At 34.2% G+C, this 18188-nt stretch overlaps 1 protein-coding gene and 1 pseudogene across 1 annotated transcript; one reads left to right on the forward strand and one right to left on the reverse strand.

The window, feature by feature from the left end:
• Positions 1 to 2254: 2254 nt before the first annotated feature.
• LOC106374288 lies at positions 2255 to 5963 on the reverse strand. The gene is made up of 3 exons (XM_048766582.1): positions 5509 to 5963; positions 5160 to 5369; positions 2255 to 5018 (listed from the first exon to the last, which is right to left on the reverse strand). The coding sequence occupies exon 3, from the start codon at positions 3445 to 3447 to the stop codon at positions 2524 to 2526; it is 924 nt and encodes a 307-aa protein (XP_048622539.1). The 5' UTR covers positions 3448 to 5018; positions 5160 to 5369; positions 5509 to 5963; the 3' UTR covers positions 2255 to 2523.
• A 774-nt stretch (positions 5964 to 6737) lies between these two features.
• Positions 6738 to 11262, forward strand: LOC106374289 (annotated as a pseudogene).
• The last annotated feature ends 6926 nt before the right edge of the window (positions 11263 to 18188 follow it).

Here is an 18188-nt window from a genome sequence, read left to right on the forward strand (position 1 = left end):
TTTATATATTTATTAAATATTTTTAATATATATAAATCTTTTTTGTGACTATATTATTTGGGATTTTTTTAAAAACAAAATTAATTTATATATTTCTCTATTTATTAAATATATTTTTTTAATTTACAGGTCTCATGATGATCAGACCCGGCCTCGACAGCGTCGTAGTCGTGGTGGTACGGGGAGCCAGTCTCGGGATTCCAGCCATTTTCAGGATTCCCCTTCGCCCCACAGCTCCAACCATACATCTCCCTCTGCTGCACCCGCTCCTGCTCCTCTCGCTCCCGCTGCTGCATCCGCTCCTGTTCCTCCGGGTCCTCCGGGAGTGATGCGTGTTGCGGAGTTGGTTCAACAGCCCGGTCGTGACCATCTTCCGTATCTCACTCCGTATCCACATGGACGGGGTCAAACATGGTAATTAAACATTTTTTTCTTTAAATTTGGATTCATTATTAACCGTTTATTCTTTTTATTAGGTTCAACCGATCCGGGAACGGGATCAGCGCATGGATCAACCGTATGATGTACTCGGCCCTCGACAGTGGACATCCGACTTTCACTCACTTCCCTACCGAGAAGCAGGTTCTGTGGTTTCGTCAGTTTGCGGTAAGTATTCTAATTTACTTATATTTTTAATCTTTAATATAATTTTTCTACTAATTGTGTTTTTTTTTCAGCAAGAGTTCAACTGGAATTCCGATGAGACGCTCTTTATCTATCACCACTTCGTCCATAAAGTAATGGACAACTATGGGAAGCAGATCCACGAGTGGAAGAAGAAGTGGGAAATCAATAAGGTTCGATTTAATTTATTAAACAATTTTTTAATTTATTAAACTATTTTTTAATTTATTAAACTATTCTTTTTTTTTTTATTAAAAGGTCCCAAAGTCGATGAACGACACGGTCTGGAAGGAGTTGTGTGCGCATTGGGATAAAGAAGAGACGAAAGAAACTTCTTCCACCAACTCCACCAACCGCAGGAGCGACCGTAAAGGGAAGGGCATCTACAAGCATAACTTGGGTGCTCAATCTATTGCCACTCTGGGAGATCGCATGGTAAGTTCAACCGTTTTTTCTTCAATTATTTGAGTTTCAGAATTTTAATTTATTGTGCATTTCTTCTAATTTCTAATGTTTCTTTAATTTATGTTTTTTTTCAAGGCGGAAGAAAATGATGGCGAGCCGGTTGATGATCTCGCCCTAATGAGGAGGGCGTATACCAACAAGAAGACCGGCCAGATTGATGACGGTCTTGTGAGGGACGTGGTCGACCTGGTCCAAACTCAGGTGGTAGACGAAGTGTCTCAGCTTCAAACCGAGGATGACGCTTCGACGGCTTCGACCAACTTGTCCCGGTTTCGAATCAACGAAATCGTTGAATCCGTAAGTTCTTTTTTTTTTAAAGTTCAATTCATTTATTTCTTGGTTTAAATTTGTAAATTTGGCTATTTTCTATTCAGTCGGTTCCAAAGAAGAAGGGACGTTTGGTCGGTTTGGGTCGTCGCACCCGGTCGGTTCCTCCTTCTTCTGCACCACCGCCCTTTGTTGATCCAGAAGTGCTTACGGCTCAGTTGAAGGACAAAGATGATCGTATATCTTTGTTGGAGACCCAGATGGCGGCTCAACAGGCGGGCTATGAGGCACAGAGGAGGCTGAACCAGCAAATGATGGAGATGATGCAGAGGATGTACCCGAACGAGGTCTTCCCGGACGTGCCAGACCCGTAGTTTTTTTTTTTTTCCAAAAACTCTAAATGTTTTATTTTTATTTGTGAAACTTTGAATATTAATTAATATGATTTCAATTTTAATTTTAATTTCATATTTTCGAATTTAAATTTCAGAAATTTTTTTTTTTTTTTAATTAATATTTTTTACATTCCGAGGAAATTAATTATATTTTTTACTCGATCGATCGATGCGTTTTTGGACATAAATCCATCGATCGATCTGTTTATAAAAAAAGGTCCTCAGAATATACCGAGGGACACATTCCTCGGAATATTCCGAGGAATATGTCCCTCGGTATATTCCTATCGATCGATGTATATATGCCTAAAAACGCATCGATCGATGAACGTCCGAGGAAGTATCCCGACGAAGTTCTCCTTCGGTATATTCCGAGGACCTTTCCGACAAACTAGTGATCCTCGGAATTTCCTCGGAAGTTTGTTTCCTCGGAATTCCGTCGGAAAATTCCGAGGAATTTCCGAGGAAAGAAGAAATTCCGAGGAATTATTTCCGACGACTTGTTTCGTCGGTATGTCGTCGGAATAACGATATTTCGACGAAATTCCGATGATTTTTTTCCCTCAGAATCCTTGCTGTTTTCTTGTAGTGTGTTTATCATCCAGAGAAATAATCTTCGAAAAGTTTCTATCCAACTCCATCTCGACTAAAACCTTTGCTTCGCCCAAACTGGTAGGATCAAGTCGAGGTTTATGCGTAAGAATGGGTTCTCCAAGTCCTGATGAAACATGCCTTATTCCTAATCTCGAGTAGCAACAATCTAGGATGTTCTTCAAAGTGGCCCAGATTGGAAGCGTGGAGATTTCAGAGACTTTGAAGGAAGCTTCTGGAGTCCATGGCAATACAAAAAGTAAGCAATCATTAATGTGACATACTCCTCGCTGAATGAGCGAGTAGGTTGGTGCGGGATATGGAACATTAAAGATGAATCACCAAACTTCTTACAATTGATCTTACAACTTCTTCGGCAAATTTTATTTACCACAGCATGTACTAAACCACCTGGCGGTAGAGAACATTTATGGAACTTTCCAATGATGTACTTGTCCTTATTCTCGGTACCTAGCCTAAAAGGAATAGATACCTCAGGTGTGCAATCAAGAAGGTAAGTTGGTGTGTCTGCCCGGTACAGATTGCGCGATTGAGCGCTAGATCTCGCAGTCCATGGAAAATGGAGGCTCCCATCAACTTTTATTTCCGGTGGTGGAAGCTTTTCAATAGGAGGCTGGATAGTACGGGATGGATACTTACCCTTTGGTTGCTTGTTTAAGATCTCGTCATTTAAAGTCGGCCAGAGAGCAGCTAATTGATTCCCGACAATCGTTGGATCATAGTCTCGAGGAGTACTAGGTTTGGAAGGTGTGACCGGAGATTTGAAGAAAAGCGGTTTTGCCCATGTTCCCAAAGATGGGACAAATTTTTCTGGAGCTTGAGCAAGATCATCAGATGGATTTGTTGGTGATTTAACCTCAGGGATTGGAAATTGCTGTAACTGACTTGGTCCAGAAACCAGGGATTGGTTGTTACCCTCAATAGAAGCAGGAACCACCCTACTGCCATCGTGGGTGGTTGAGAAAAAGGTCTGAGGTGGAGCTATCTGTGCTGTAACAGATTCGAAAGTCGGAGAAAGGACCACAGTTTCTGAAGTCCGAAGAGGACCAACTAGTTCGAGCAAAGCGGTTTCGCTCGTCAACATCGCCGGAGAAGAGGAAGTATGAGGAGAAGGATACGACGAGGATAGAGTCTGACCAGTTCTAATCTTCAACTCGCGACCAACAGAGGCGATGAAGACGAAGGAATGAACAGATAGAGATCACTGCTTGAATTCCAAAATGGTGACAAATTAGGTGGATGAGGTTCATCCAACTCGCCCGTTGGCGAGTTGGACGAGGTCGCTCGCCCGTTGGCGAGTTGGAAGAGGTCGCTTGCCATCGGGCGAGTTGGGTGAGGTCCATCCAATTTGTCTGATGGCGGGTTGGACGAAGCCGGTTCAGTTGTTTCGTCGCTCGAGAATCGTCTGCTCGAGAGATTAAATAATCTTTTTCGAGGAACTTGTCGTATAATATTTTTTTATGAAGTTTTAGTTTCCCACATTTTTATTTCTTTTTTTAGAGAAGAAAGGTTTCTAGGAAACTTTCCGACATTGTTTTCGTCGTAACCGATTTTGACCCCAACATTCTGTAAATTTCAGATAATTTATAATTTTCCCAAGCCTAGTACATATTGTCAGGTTGAATAATGATAATAGTGAAAACAAAGGTTAAGTATGTATTTGGGTGTCTAAATGTGAACATATTTTTTTGGTTCTCTAAATTTTATTTTGGTCATAGAATATTGTTTGTTTGGTGAAGATGAAATTGGGAGAGTTGGGTTCAAAATTTCGTTTGGTATTAGATAGATAAGCCGGAAACCTCTCAATTTAATGTGGGATATAAATTTTTAATGTGGTATATGTGCGTGCTTTACCCGAATGCCTCTCTCTTTCCACCCTAAACTTTAAGTTTTTCTTTTCATTGGATATTATCATACAAGAAAAAAGTTGAAAACTGGTTTCCACCCTAACGAATTCTCGATGAAAACTGCTTTGTCAGATCTTTATCATCGGAAAAATATCTGTCTGGAATTCCTTGAGATTTCTGACAGTTCCTGATAGATTCCGACAGACACATCTTTGACAAAAAACCGTTGAAATAAGCCTCAAAAACAAGCATCAGAAATTTTTCAGCTGATATTTCCGATGAATTTTGTTCGTCGGTAATTTATTTTTGACGAATTTGGTGTGTTGTTAATGTATTTCTAGCGAATTAGATTCGTCTGTAATATTTCATACGAAGAAAAGCTGGTTGCCAATATTTCCAACAAATTAGGTTTGTCAGAAATATTTTCGGGGAAATTAGTTCGTCGGAAATATTACTGATGAAAATTTGTCGAAAATATTGGAATGTTTTTCATCTTCAAAGTTATATTTTTAAAATTAATTTTTTTAATTAATTAATTTTTAAAAATTTAAATTTGGATTGAAAAGCATAACTAAAATGTAAATATATAAAAAAGTTTTAGAAAACAAAATCAACATTAAAAGGTTTAAAATCTATAAAAAGAACTAAAACACATGGAGAAACAGTTGATTTATGTTGTCTATATATGCACCATTTGAACCTCGTTTTCCGCCATTTGAACCTAGTTTTCCTTTTGGGTCTCCAAAGCTACTATCCGCTCGTCTTTGTTCCTCAACTGCTCCACAATCTCGGGATCAGTGGTGGAAGGCTGCAACAATCCAAATCTTAAACTAACATATAAATCCTATAACTATAAACCAAATCTAATAAATTATCCATTCTGATTCCTAAAACTATCAATCTAACCACCTAAAACTATCAAAACTATTCAAAACAAATCAAAACTTACACGGTTTTTATGGAAATTGGGATGAAAGTTGACTGTTATTTGCAATTGCTTTATGTTGTCTATCATCTTCTGGTTCATTCTCTGTATATGCACCATTTGAACCTAGTTTTCCATCATTTGAGCCTAGTTTTCCTTTTGGGTCTCCAAAGCTACTATTCGCTAGTCTTTGTTCCTCAACTGCTCCACAATCTCGGGATCAGTGGTGGAAGGCTGCAACAATCCAAATCTTAAACTAACATATAAATCCTATAACTATAAACCAATCAATAAATTATCCATTCCGATTCCTAAAACTATCAATCTAACCACCTAAAACTATCAAAACTGTTAAAAACAAATCAAAACTTACATGGTTTTTTTATGGAAATTGGGATGAAATCTGACTGTTCTTTGAAATTGCAAAGAGAGAGAGAGAGAGAGAGAGAGAGAGAAACTCGGTTTATGTAATAAAAAATACCAACATACCCGATTCGGTAAAACTTATTATTTGGTGGTTCACATATTTTTAGATGGTTCATTTTCTAGGGTAAATTTCATTCCCCGATGAATTCTTGACAAAACGTACATGTCAGCAGAAATTCGTCCATAGTCCCATCGTACTATTTAATAAAGTAAATTAATTAGAAGATTGACCAATTGTCGAGAATAGAATATGCCGGACAAATTTCCAACGAATTACAGATGGATAGGGCATATTTTGTGCATGTTGCTTGATTGGTCAGTCAACATATATAAACCCCCAAATTTGTCAGAAATTACAGACGAATTTGGGTTTTAGAGTTTCAAAACCTAAGACAACCACACCAACAATATCAATCTATCGTAGATATGAGATTTTATGAGTCTTATAATCTTAACATAGTTTGAAAACACTTTAAAAAATTAAAATTGTAAAGATGAATCAACATAAAGTGTTTGCTTAAGTATATAGGTATTATGGAAAAGTTAGTGATTCACTCGATATGTTAAGCTGGGAATTTTAAAAATTTATAAAATAAATAGCTTGTTACACCACATGCCATTAGACATTTATTACATAACCTAGTTCTCTTGTAGGAACCCGATATTACTTAATAGATTTAATATAAGCTAGTCCACTGTTAGCCTATTCTGATGTTAGCCTATTCTGATGTTTTGTGTGATTGATCTTTCTTGATCTCAGTGTAGATCCTTGGATTGGTTTCCTTGCTTCAGGTTCTATCATGCTTACTATTGAGTGGATTGTTTTCTTCTGAGATATGCAAGAAGGCTCTCTCCGCTGCCATGTTCATATCTCAATCCGTCCAATTAGGCAAGCTAAGTTTGCAAGTTTCTTTTTTTTTTCTTCAGGAATGTCACTACAAATTGGCTAGGGTTGGCAATTTTAGATTGATGGGTTTATAAATCTGTCTTAATAGATGAGTCATTCGATACTGATACCCTGAATAACTTTTATGGTTGACACCGTTTTACTTATTGCCGAGGAAATTGAATCATAGCTTCTCTGCTTTTGTTGATTTCTAAAGCTTTAAAATTGTGGTTAGCATTAATTAGTTCTTAAAAGATCCAGAATCTGTGCCTGATTTCTAAAAAAAATTGATTAATTTAGTTTCACTGTGTTTATGAGTTGAGCTTTATCGTTGATTTTTCCACATAAATAGTCAGAGTTTTTTTCTGTTGTTTATTTGGTAGGAACAGTTATGTTAGCATAGTGATATGATTATTGTAATCAAATTTTATATTATCTCAGGAAGAGAAAGATAAAGTGTGGGGGAATAGTCATTGAGTGATGAATCTAATAAAGAGTATATGACATCGAGTATAACTGAGGAAACAGAAACGCCCAAACCTGCAAACACGGACGCAAGGTTCGTCTGCATCCATTAAGTGTGAAAGAAAGGGTAAGGAATGATGTAGTATATTGGAAGTGTATCAATGATGAAACGGTCATATACATGAGCTATCGTTCCGTTTTCGAGCCTCTAATGTTCCCCACTACATCCACATTTGGTAATAGTTACTTAATTTTGCAGCTTCTTGATCAAATGTAATCCCTGATTTTATTTTGCTGAGCTTTCGTATGCCTATATATAGTGTGTTTAGCCATGTATGCTGAACGAAGGAGGTGTTTGATCAAGGGGTGAATGAAGATGCTCTCTCTGTTGTTAGTGGAGTTCACTGTAAGGCATGTTGCTGAATCGAGAGAGCTGAAAAAGTACTTAACAACTAAGGTACAAGCTTTATTTGATAAACATTGTCCTTTCATTCGCTGATGGAAAGCTATATGTTTGTTTGGTTATAGGAATCTTACTGCTGGAGGTCGGGTTTAGTTTTGAACATGTTCCGACATTTGCATGGCCATTTCTTTTCAATCAAACCTTGAGAAAGATCTACGAAAGAAGGTAAATGGCTCAATTTCCTTTCTAACCAATGCAAATGTGATTTTTAGAGAAGTTTCTTAGCCTCTTAACAAGCCTCTTTTGAAATCGAAAATTTCATACGTTACTTTTAGAGATTTGATGCACCATTCTCCCGGTTTGGAAGGAAAGATCCTCAAGTGGTGCGTCCAAAAAGATGACTCTCTCTGTACTCTCCTGGAGGCTTTTGAGAAAGTTGAGCCCAAGCTGGGTTTCAACATCGAGCTCAAGCTTGACGACAATCTTGTCTATTCCTCTGACCACCTCTCCCGTCTTCTCCTCCCGATCTTGCAGGTACAAATACTTGACTTTGAATGTCATTACTCATTAGGTTGGTTTGGCTTCATTTGCCTCACTGGGTTTACAAACGAATGTGACAGGTGGTGTGTGATTATGGAAAAGACAGACCCATCATCTTCTCCAGCTTTCACCCTGATGCTGCCCTCCTCGCCAGGAAGTTGCAGAGCATCTACCCTGTAAGTAGCCTTCATCTTTGTTTGATCCAAAGAGCTTTAGAAACTTTCCACTCAACTTATGTGCCTTGGGATGGAAAAAAAACAGGTATTCTTCTTGACAAACGGAGGAACAGAGATGTACTACGACGTGAGAAGGAACTCACTTGAGGAAGCTATCAAAGTATGTGTAGAGGGAGGCCTCCAAGGGATTGTCTCGGAGGTGAAGGGTGTTTTCAGGAACCCAGATGCCGTCAACAGGATAAAAGAATCCAGACTCTCTCTCTGATGACATACGGGAAGCTCAACAACGTAGCCGAGGCGGTGAATATGCAGCATTTGATGGGAATAGAAGGAGTCATGGTGGATCATGTGGAATAGATAACAGAGGCTGTGAGGGAGATGATGAAGCCATCCAATAGAGATGCTCATGATACTAAGCCAAACTTCTCTGAGAGAGAGCTCTCCTTTCTTCTCAAGCTCATTCCTGAGTTGATACAACACTGAACTCTTAACTCAGTTAGTTACGTATTACGATATGTTGTTTTCCCAAAAACTGACAATGTGGGGATGGATGCTACTATCGTGAGAGCCCAAATGTTATAGATTGATAACAGTACCACCATCACCAAGTTACACTTTTGATTGATGAATCTAATTGTGTAAATATGTTCAAAAGGGAAAAGTGGGGACTTGGGTGAGGAGACCGTGCTTCAGGTGATAGTGGAGACGAGGCAAGAGAGGTCTGTAAGGATCTTCCTCCCTTCTCTGCTTCACAAACTTTATGCATCTCTCAACCTCCTTCTTCACCTCGGCGAACACTTCCTTTGCCTTCTCTCTGTCCCTTAATTCTTCTTCCTCTCCCGTCTCTCTCTCTTTCCCAAAGTAGTAATAGTATCTCCCAGGACACTTGGGGTATCACTACTGGGAAAGACATATATAATAGATGTTCTAGAATATTATTATATTTTTTGAAATATTTTTATATTTCATATTGCTTTTTTTTGTGAATGGAAACAAAATTTTCGTTGACATGATTATCATAGAATGAGTCCTTCTTATGATAATTATACCATACACTATTATAGATCTCAATTACGGTTTATTCGACAAGTCTTGAGACAGGTAAAATGAATTTAAATAAATTTTCTATTAAATTGATGATAAAAACTCACAAATAAAAAAACATATGTAAATATTATAATAATAATTTAATTGTTAGTAAAATATTTATTTGTTAATTGTTTATAAATAACAAGTTAATCATAAATTTGGTTTCACTTTTGTCTTTCTATTATAGAAACCGAGAAATTATGCTTCTTCCCACACATAACCTAATGAAAATGGCTTGCCCAATAACAATATTCAAAGAACAAAGTCGTTGAAGTGGTAATTAAGAATTAATAACTGAATAATTAAGTGGACTATATCTATATATATAAAAAAATGTTTGTCTCCCTCCTGTTGCGCCACCTCAGCATCCATGTCACAAAGTCGAGTCCTGAGAAGCCGACACGTATCCCTTCTATTAATACTATTCGTTTCATTTATAGAGTGGGTTGCTGCTTTCAGTTTTGTTATAGAGTTAAGCCGAAACTGAAAACATTGTCGAAGCTCAATATTGACAATCTTGCAATCATTTATTTTTAAGGTTTCATGATATTCTTCAAACTCTGATTTGTTAAACCGACCATGGAGTTTCGGATAGGTTATGAGAGACGAATTTTACGGCCAATCTTTGGTAAGAGCTGTCATTTGTGTCGATTTGTTTGTATTCCTTCTCAACGGCAAAGGGAAACCGGACCGTTAAGGGATGCATTCAATGTTGCCATTGACAACCTTCTTAATTACCCACCCTTCCATGTTTCCTCATTCAATGAATATCTTTTTTCTTCCAGTCGTTGAATCTTCTGCTATAAAAGGTGAGCTTGGAACCCGTGAACATCATCATTTCATTCCACACAACCATAAAAAAAATTCTTTGAGCAGAATGTGAAAGAAGAAGGTAGAGAGGCGTACATGAGTCTCACTGGAAGAGCCTAAGCTTGATGGTCCAAGTTCGCCCGAAAATAAATTGGAAGCTCAGGTCTCGAACCTTGATTTGGTTGGTCAGACTGTTGTTCTCAAAGAAGTCGACGAGAGTTACAGGAGAGTTACAGGTTGGGATCGACATCTGAGTCAAATCTTGAAAGGAGAGTTTTGATCGATTAAGGAGGTATGAGTGAGATTCGCGAATCTCTCTCAAGCTGACTCAACCGAATATGGATGTGCTTACCACGGAGATAAAATCGTCGGAGGAATACAAAAATTAGCGACGAACCTTGATTTGGTTGGTCAGACTGTTGTTCTCAAAGAAGTCGACGAGAGTTACAGGAGAGTTACAGGTCGGGATCGACATCTGAGTCAAATCTAGAAAGGAGAGTTTTGATCGATTAAGGAGGTATGAGTGAGATTCGCGAATCTCTCTCAAGCTGACTCAACCGAATATGGATGTGCTTACCACGGAGATAAAATCGTCGGAGGAATACAAAAATTAGCGACGGGAGACGCATCGGGATCGACTGGATTTTTGACCATCTAGTAAGTCGGGCCTCTATAGAAACGGAGTCGCTGATATTGTCATCGCAACAAAATCAGATAAGGAATAAGAAGCTTAGCTTAAGTCAATCTCAGATGGAGACTAAAGATTGTTGGAGATGATTAGATTTGGAGTTCTGTTGAGACAAAACAGTGGCAACATATTTGGTGCTAGGATGAGCTTGGAAGTTAACGAAGATGAGGAAAAGATTAGGTATGAAGAATAGAGGAAGACGATTGCTCAAAAAAAAAAGAATAGAGGAAGACAAAGGAGATTTTGTTTGACTCTTTGTGTCGAAAGAGAAAAAAAAATTGTCAGGTGACTGTTAGTGGGCCTCGGCTCTAGCTTTATTACAGCAGCCCACTCGAAAGCCCACTTCTAGATACCTGCAAAAAGACGAGTTTGTTAATTTTGTACGTGAAAATAGAAAAATAGGATGCAAGTCATACGAGTTTACGAACTTTAAAAGATATATGTTTCTCTTTAAAAGATATTTAAAACATATAGGTCCTACTTTGCACATAAAGCACATATATGTTTCTCTTTAAAAGATATTTAAAACAAGTTCACATTTCATCAAATCAAAGTCTACGAAAATTTAAAATAAGTGAATATGTCAGTTTTCTTTTAAATCATTAAAATCAAACCAACAAAATATAAAGAAAAACCACAACAGATAATTGGAAAACATATAAACCAGATATAACAAAAAAAAAACATAAGAACAAAAAAAAGAAAAAAGTTTGTATTAATATAAACAAAAATATTTATTCAAATAAATGTGTTAAAAAAACACATGAATTCCAAAACAAAATTAACCATATATTCTATACTGATATAATCATAATTTTTTTATATATTTGCATGGCCAGAAGTATAGATGTAATACCAAAAAATGACAAAATAAATAAAAGTATAAATAAATTAAGATAACCTAAAACAAAACTAATCAATACAACACCAAAATAAGTTTAATTAAATAAGTATTACTATATTTATTTAGTTTTAAATTTTAAAAAAATATTTACACTAATTAATTTTTCATGAAAATAAATTGGTCTAACTCTAAGCTAAATCAGTTATAATATAATTAAACAAAAATAAAATTTAAAAAATAATTAAATGTTAATTTTAAAATACTATATAAATATTTTAATAATATCATAAATAATAATTAATTTTTAATTTAACAGGAAATGATGTTCTACAATATATTTGTTTGAGATTATAAAATTATTTTTTCATGAAAATAAATTGGTCTAACTCTAAGCTAAATCAGTTATAGTATAATTAAATAATTTTTTTTAAATAATTAAATGTCAAGGAAGTTGTTATATTCCCAAACAGGAAAACTGGGATCACCTGATTTGAAAGTGAGATAACTTTTTCATCATAACTCCTATGAGATTTATTCCACTTCCTGGTGATTCTCCACTACTTTATATATCCAAATACAGTTTCTTACATCGCGATTCATCCTGATTTGATTAGAAAGACGAGGAAGTTGTTATATTCTCAAACAGGAAAACTGGGATCACCTGATTTGAAAGTGGGATAACTTCTTCATCCTAACTCCTATGAGAATTATTCCACTTCCTAGTGATTCACCACTACTTTATGTATCCAAATACACTTTTTTACATCGCGATTCATCCTGGTTTGATTAGAATGACGATGAAGTTGTTATATTCCCAAATAGGAAAACTGGGATCACCTGATTTGAAAGTGGGATAACTTCTTCATCTTAATTCCTATGAGAATTATTCCACTTCCTGGTTATTCTCAACTACTTTTTGTATCCAATACAGCTTATTATTTTAATACTTTATTATTATTATATAATATCTTTTATAAAAACTGTACTTATTCGTACCCTAAAAATAATAAATAGAGTATATCTAGTTGTATAAAATAATAATAAATACGCAAGAAGCTCTAGAAGCAGTGACGTAAGCAATGACGCAATAACGATGTCGGCACCATTAGATGGAAGACACGTGTACTCAACCAATGAATCAACGCCACAGCCCAAGTTTATCAAGCAAGCCTCTTCGCCTATAAATACACAAGCTATGGAGACGAATGAGGCATCATAAGCTCTTCGAAGCCCTCTCGCTCTAAAAAATATTCTCACTCTAAAAATCTCTGCTCTCACCCCCTTTGTAATACTCTCTACTTATTGTAAGTACCAAAAAATTTGTAATCAAAATCTCGATATTAATAAAACAAAATTTTTATTCAGTTTACGCTTTCAAAATACAAAGTCCAGCGAATCTAGTCCTTAGATTCTAGCAACCCGAATCCAAGAAACTCTGACTAACCGTTAATACCCTAAAAAGTTAATACGGTTTGACAGCAGTATCGGGGAAAACTTTGTACTTTTCTGGTAGCAGGCTAAAACGATCGATTTTTTAAGAAAAGGTTTTTACACGATTTTCTAAAAACCGTTTTCGAAATTAAATTCTACACTCTAAACCTAAAGCTCACCTTATTCGAGTCAGACGCTGTTTAGTTACGTTCCCGGTAGTAAGTCCTAAGAAGGCAGTGAAACCGTTGGTAAGTTCTAATTGCGTCAAACCCGAGACCGGTAAGTCTTTTAAGTTTAGTATGCACATGAATTAGATTTCGATGGCATCATCCTTTAGAAATCTGTTTAAACCTAAACAACATCTAAATCAACAGTTAATTCAAGAGAAATTATAACAAAAATTTCTTCTTTAAACAATGAATTATCCAAAAATCATTTACCACATATTAACCCTGAACAAATATATCAAATTGGAACATTTGATTTTAAATCAGCTTATTCAATAAAATAACATGAACAAACTCTATCTCTTCAACATGAACTTGAGGAAATTAAATTATTATCATCACTAGCCTTAGATAAATATAAACAAAAGGGATTTAGTTACATTCATTTTGGACTTATCCAATTAGCTCTTAAACCTTTATCAAGAACTGGAATAGATCAACCTGTATTAAAGCTTCTAAGAGATAAAATGTTACTAAAATTTGAAGATTCACTTCTCGGAGTAGTACAAACGAATCTATGCAATGAAGCTGTATATTTCAATTGTGCACCTAATTTTCAAGTAAGTCTTCATGATCAAACAATTCTCAATACTTTGGTGTTAAACATTCATTTACTAGAATTAAATTTTCAAAATGAAAGACATGGATACTTAGTACTCTATCGAATTTATTTCAAACAAACAAACTCTGAATTTAATCCAAGATGTTTATTACAAGATGATAAAGGACAAACAACTATATTATCTGTACATAGCAAAGATACACATGTATCTACTTATGCACCTAAGCAACTAAATTGGAATGAAATTACTATCCCAGAACAATGGAGAATAAGCGATTCTCAACCACTTAGAAATTTTGAACAAAGAAATATTCAAAAAATAATTGAACAACGAGATGGTAAAATATTATTTGGATCATATAAAGAACCTATTCCACCTAGAATAAGTTCATACCATTCAAGAAGTTCATTTTCTGAATTTAGACCAACATATTCTGAATTCCAGGCTAGACAATCTAGTGCTAATTCAGAAGCTGAAAGTTCAAAACCCAATCAAGAAAATTTAGTAAAATTCGAAACACCTATTGCGGAACCTGAAAGAAAATCTTATCCAACGTCCCCAACTCCATCCGACTTCCAATCAATAAATGTCATCAATAAAGAATTTAAAATAAATAAAAATTTCCTAAAAGAAAAGTTTTATTCAATAACAAATGAAGAAAAACGAAACTGGTATTTTAATAAATATAATAAAGAACAAACAATAGAATTTAGAGAAAAATGGTACGAATTTATAAAAGAAAAAGAAATTAATATACCATTCTTTATATGGCTAGAGTTATATTTAACTAACAAAAAAATAAATTATCCATTTAAAGAAATTAATACAAATATTAGTCTATTAAAAGTATAGGAAAAAACAGATGGCAATAAAACAAAATCAGTTCATCCGCCGTTAACAGATATAAAAATTGAAACTTCTCAAAGGAGAATAATAGCAACCTCTTTCAAAACAGGAGCCAATTTAAACAACAATGAGACGGCAACCAAAGCAGAAATAAAAGAAATTTATCAACAAAACAATTATCATTCCCAAATATTACATACGATAGCAAAACAAATAGACCACATAGAAAAATAAAATAGAAGTTAAAGAACCACAAAACCCCTTCTCTTCAACATCAAAACCATTCATAACAATCCCAAAACGGATATTAAATTTCAAAACAATGAAGTATTAAAATCAATAGCTAATAGATTAGACAATCTAGACAAAGAAAAAGGAATTAACATCATTGAAGAAGAAGGAAAAAGTAATCAAGATTCAGAATCTGATATTCAAGAAATAAATAAAATAAGAAATAATTTTAGATCAAAGAAACCTTACTACAAAAAATACTACAAAAAATATACTCCACCTGATTTATTATTTGAAGAAAATCAATATAAAACTAGTAATTATACCGGTTACGGTATAAATACTTGGGACTTAGATGGTTTATCAGAATACAAAACATTAAAACTAGTACAAGAAATGACTATGGCTGCTGCAGCCTACAAAAGTAGAGAATTCACAGATAAGCAAGCCTGTGGATTATTAATAACAGGATTTAATGGAGCATTAAGATATTGGTGGGATAATTCACTAAGTGAATACGAAAGACAAGCAATAGTAAATCACAAAGAAACAATTATAAAACAAGAAGATGATTTTTATGAAGAAGTAGAAAAAGAAAACGCTGTAGAAATATTAATCCATACTATAACCATGCACTTTATAGGAAATCCAGCAGAAGAACTAGAAAGCAAAAAACTAATAACCAACTTAAGATGTCCAACTTTAGGTGACTTCAAATGGTATAAAGACGTACTTTTAGCAAATATATTCTTAAGAAACGACTGTAATCAACCATTTTGGAAAGAAAGGTTCGTCATGGGGCTACCTTCTTTCTTTGCAGAACGAGTAATCAACAAATTAAAAGATTACGCAGGCGGCAAAACAATTCGACTGGAATTCTATAACGTACGGTCAACTATTTGCTTTCATCAAAAAAGAAGGATTAACAATTTGCCAAGAGCAAAAAGATAAAAAAAAAAGAGAAAGAAATGAAAAATTCAAAATTAAACAAAATATGGGAGAATTTTGTAAGCAATATGGTTACGAAAAACTAAATCCACCTTCTAGACAAAAACATAGACGTAACAAATCTCATAAATATTTTTCAAAAAGAAAACATTATCACAAAGAAAAGCAGCTTAATAAAAGAGAACAATATAATTCAAAAAATAAAAAATATAATAACAAAAATACTAATAAACAAAATATAGTTTGTTGGAATTGTAAAAGACCCGGTCACAGGTCTACCGAATTCAAAATGAAGAAAAAAATTAATGAAATTTTCCAAGATCAACAAGATATGCAAGAAAAATTTACTAAATTATTAATATCCGAAACAGAAACATCTTCTGATAATGAAAGCATTTACTCAATAAACAAAATCGAAGACTCTAATGATTCATCCTCAGAATCTCAAGAGTACTCCGATAATCTATGTATGTGTAAACAAATAAATTTTATAACTAAAAATGATAAACAAATTTTACTAGAAATCATAGACAAAATAGAAGACCCATAGATCAAAAAAGAATATCTATTAAAATTAAAAGAAATTGTTACAAAAGAAGAAAAATTCACTAACTCTGAGACTTATAATCTAAACAGAATACTTGAAAAATATCCAACACAAAGTCTATTTAAACAAATTACTACTGGAGAACTACAAACAGAAATTAAACAAGTAAAGACCCAAATTAGAGAATTACAAACAATTGTTAATTAACAAGCTTTAAAACAATTAGAATTCGATGCTAAATTAGCACTCATCCAAAGCAACAAACCTTCATCCAGTACACCAAACGAAACTCCATTCCAAGAACCATTAAACGTATCTCAAGAAGATTATATTCAAAATATTAGAAAAATCAACTACCAAAAATGGTATATAAAAATAACTCTGCATGTAGGAAAATATTTTAAAACAAACATAATCGCACTCCTAGACACTGGTGCAGACCAAAATTGTATAAGAGAATGAATTATACCCTCTAAGTATTATGAAAAAACCTCCGAACGATTAAGCGGAGCTGGAGGAAACAATCTTATAATAAAATATAAACTACATGTGCAAAAGTATGCAATAATGGATATTGTTTTAAAAATCAATTTATATTAGTAAAAAAATTGTCACAAGAAGTAATTTTAGGAACCCCATTTGTTACTCAAATTTACCCATTTGAAGCAAGCGAAATAGGAGTAACCACTAAAATAATGGGAACCAAATTAACATTTGAATTCTTAAATCCTATAAAACGAAAAGAAGTCCTAGAACTCCAAGAAAATACTATTCAAAAAACTATAAACTTAATAAAAGGTAAAAAAAGTCACATTCAATATTTAAAAGAAGAAATTTCTTATAAAAAAATAGAAGAACAACTCCAAACACCTTATGTTCAAAATAAAATTAAAGAAATCGAGAACAAACTAATAGAGAAAATATGTTCAGATCTTCCCAACGCTTTTTGGGAAAGAAAACAACATACAGTCGAACTATCCTATATAAAAGATTTTAATGAGAAAAATATCCCAACTAAAGCAAGACCTATTCAAATGAATAAAGAATTACTTGAAACATGTAAACAAGAAATAAATGACTTACTTAAAAAGAAATTAATAAGGCCATCAAAATCACCTTGGAGTTGTGCAGCATTTTACGTAAATAACCAAGCTGAAAAAGAACGTGGAGTACCACGATTAGTAATCAATTATAAATCATTAAATGATGTTTTACAATGGATCAGATATCCAATAGCAAATAAAAGAGATCTATTAAATCGATTATATGATGCAAAAATATTCTCAAAATTTGACATGAAAAGCGGATTTTGGCAAATACATATATCCGAAAATGATAAATACAAAACTGCATTCACAGTACCATTTAGACATTACGAATGGAACATAATGCCCTTTGGATTAAAAAACGCACCAAATGAATTTCAACATATTATGAATGACATATTCAATAATTATACTAAATTCACAATTGTCTACATAGACGATGTATTAGTTTATTCAAACTCAATCGAACAACATACTAAACATTTAGAAACATTTTTACATACAGTCAAAAAAACACGGTTTAGTAATATCAGCAAAGAAAATATCATTATTCCAAACTAGAATAAGATTTTTAGGTCATAATATATATCAAGGAACTATAGTCCCTATTGCAAGATCAATAGAATTCGCCGATAAATTTCCCAATGAATTAAGAGAAAAAACTCAATTTCAAAGATTCTTAGGATGCCTTAATTATGTATCAGACTTCCTTCCAAATCTTAGAAAAACTATTCAACCATTATATCAAAGATTACAAAAAAATCCTAAACCTTGGACAGATAAACATACTAATTTAGTCAAACAGGTCAAGCAAAATGTCAAGACCTTACCCTGTCTATCTATCCCACACCCTGAAGCCGATATGATAGTAGAAACAGACGCTTCAG

Source organism: Brassica napus, chromosome C8 (assembly GCF_020379485.1).
Source record: "Brassica napus cultivar Da-Ae chromosome C8, Da-Ae, whole genome shotgun sequence".
In the NCBI taxonomy this organism is placed as follows: domain Eukaryota; kingdom Viridiplantae; phylum Streptophyta; class Magnoliopsida; order Brassicales; family Brassicaceae; genus Brassica; species Brassica napus.

Coding starts and splice junctions, on each gene's coding strand:
- LOC106374288 (XM_048766582.1), bottom strand. CDS start 3,447: ATGTTGACGAGCGAAACCGCTTTGCTCGAACTAGTTGGTCCTCTTCGG.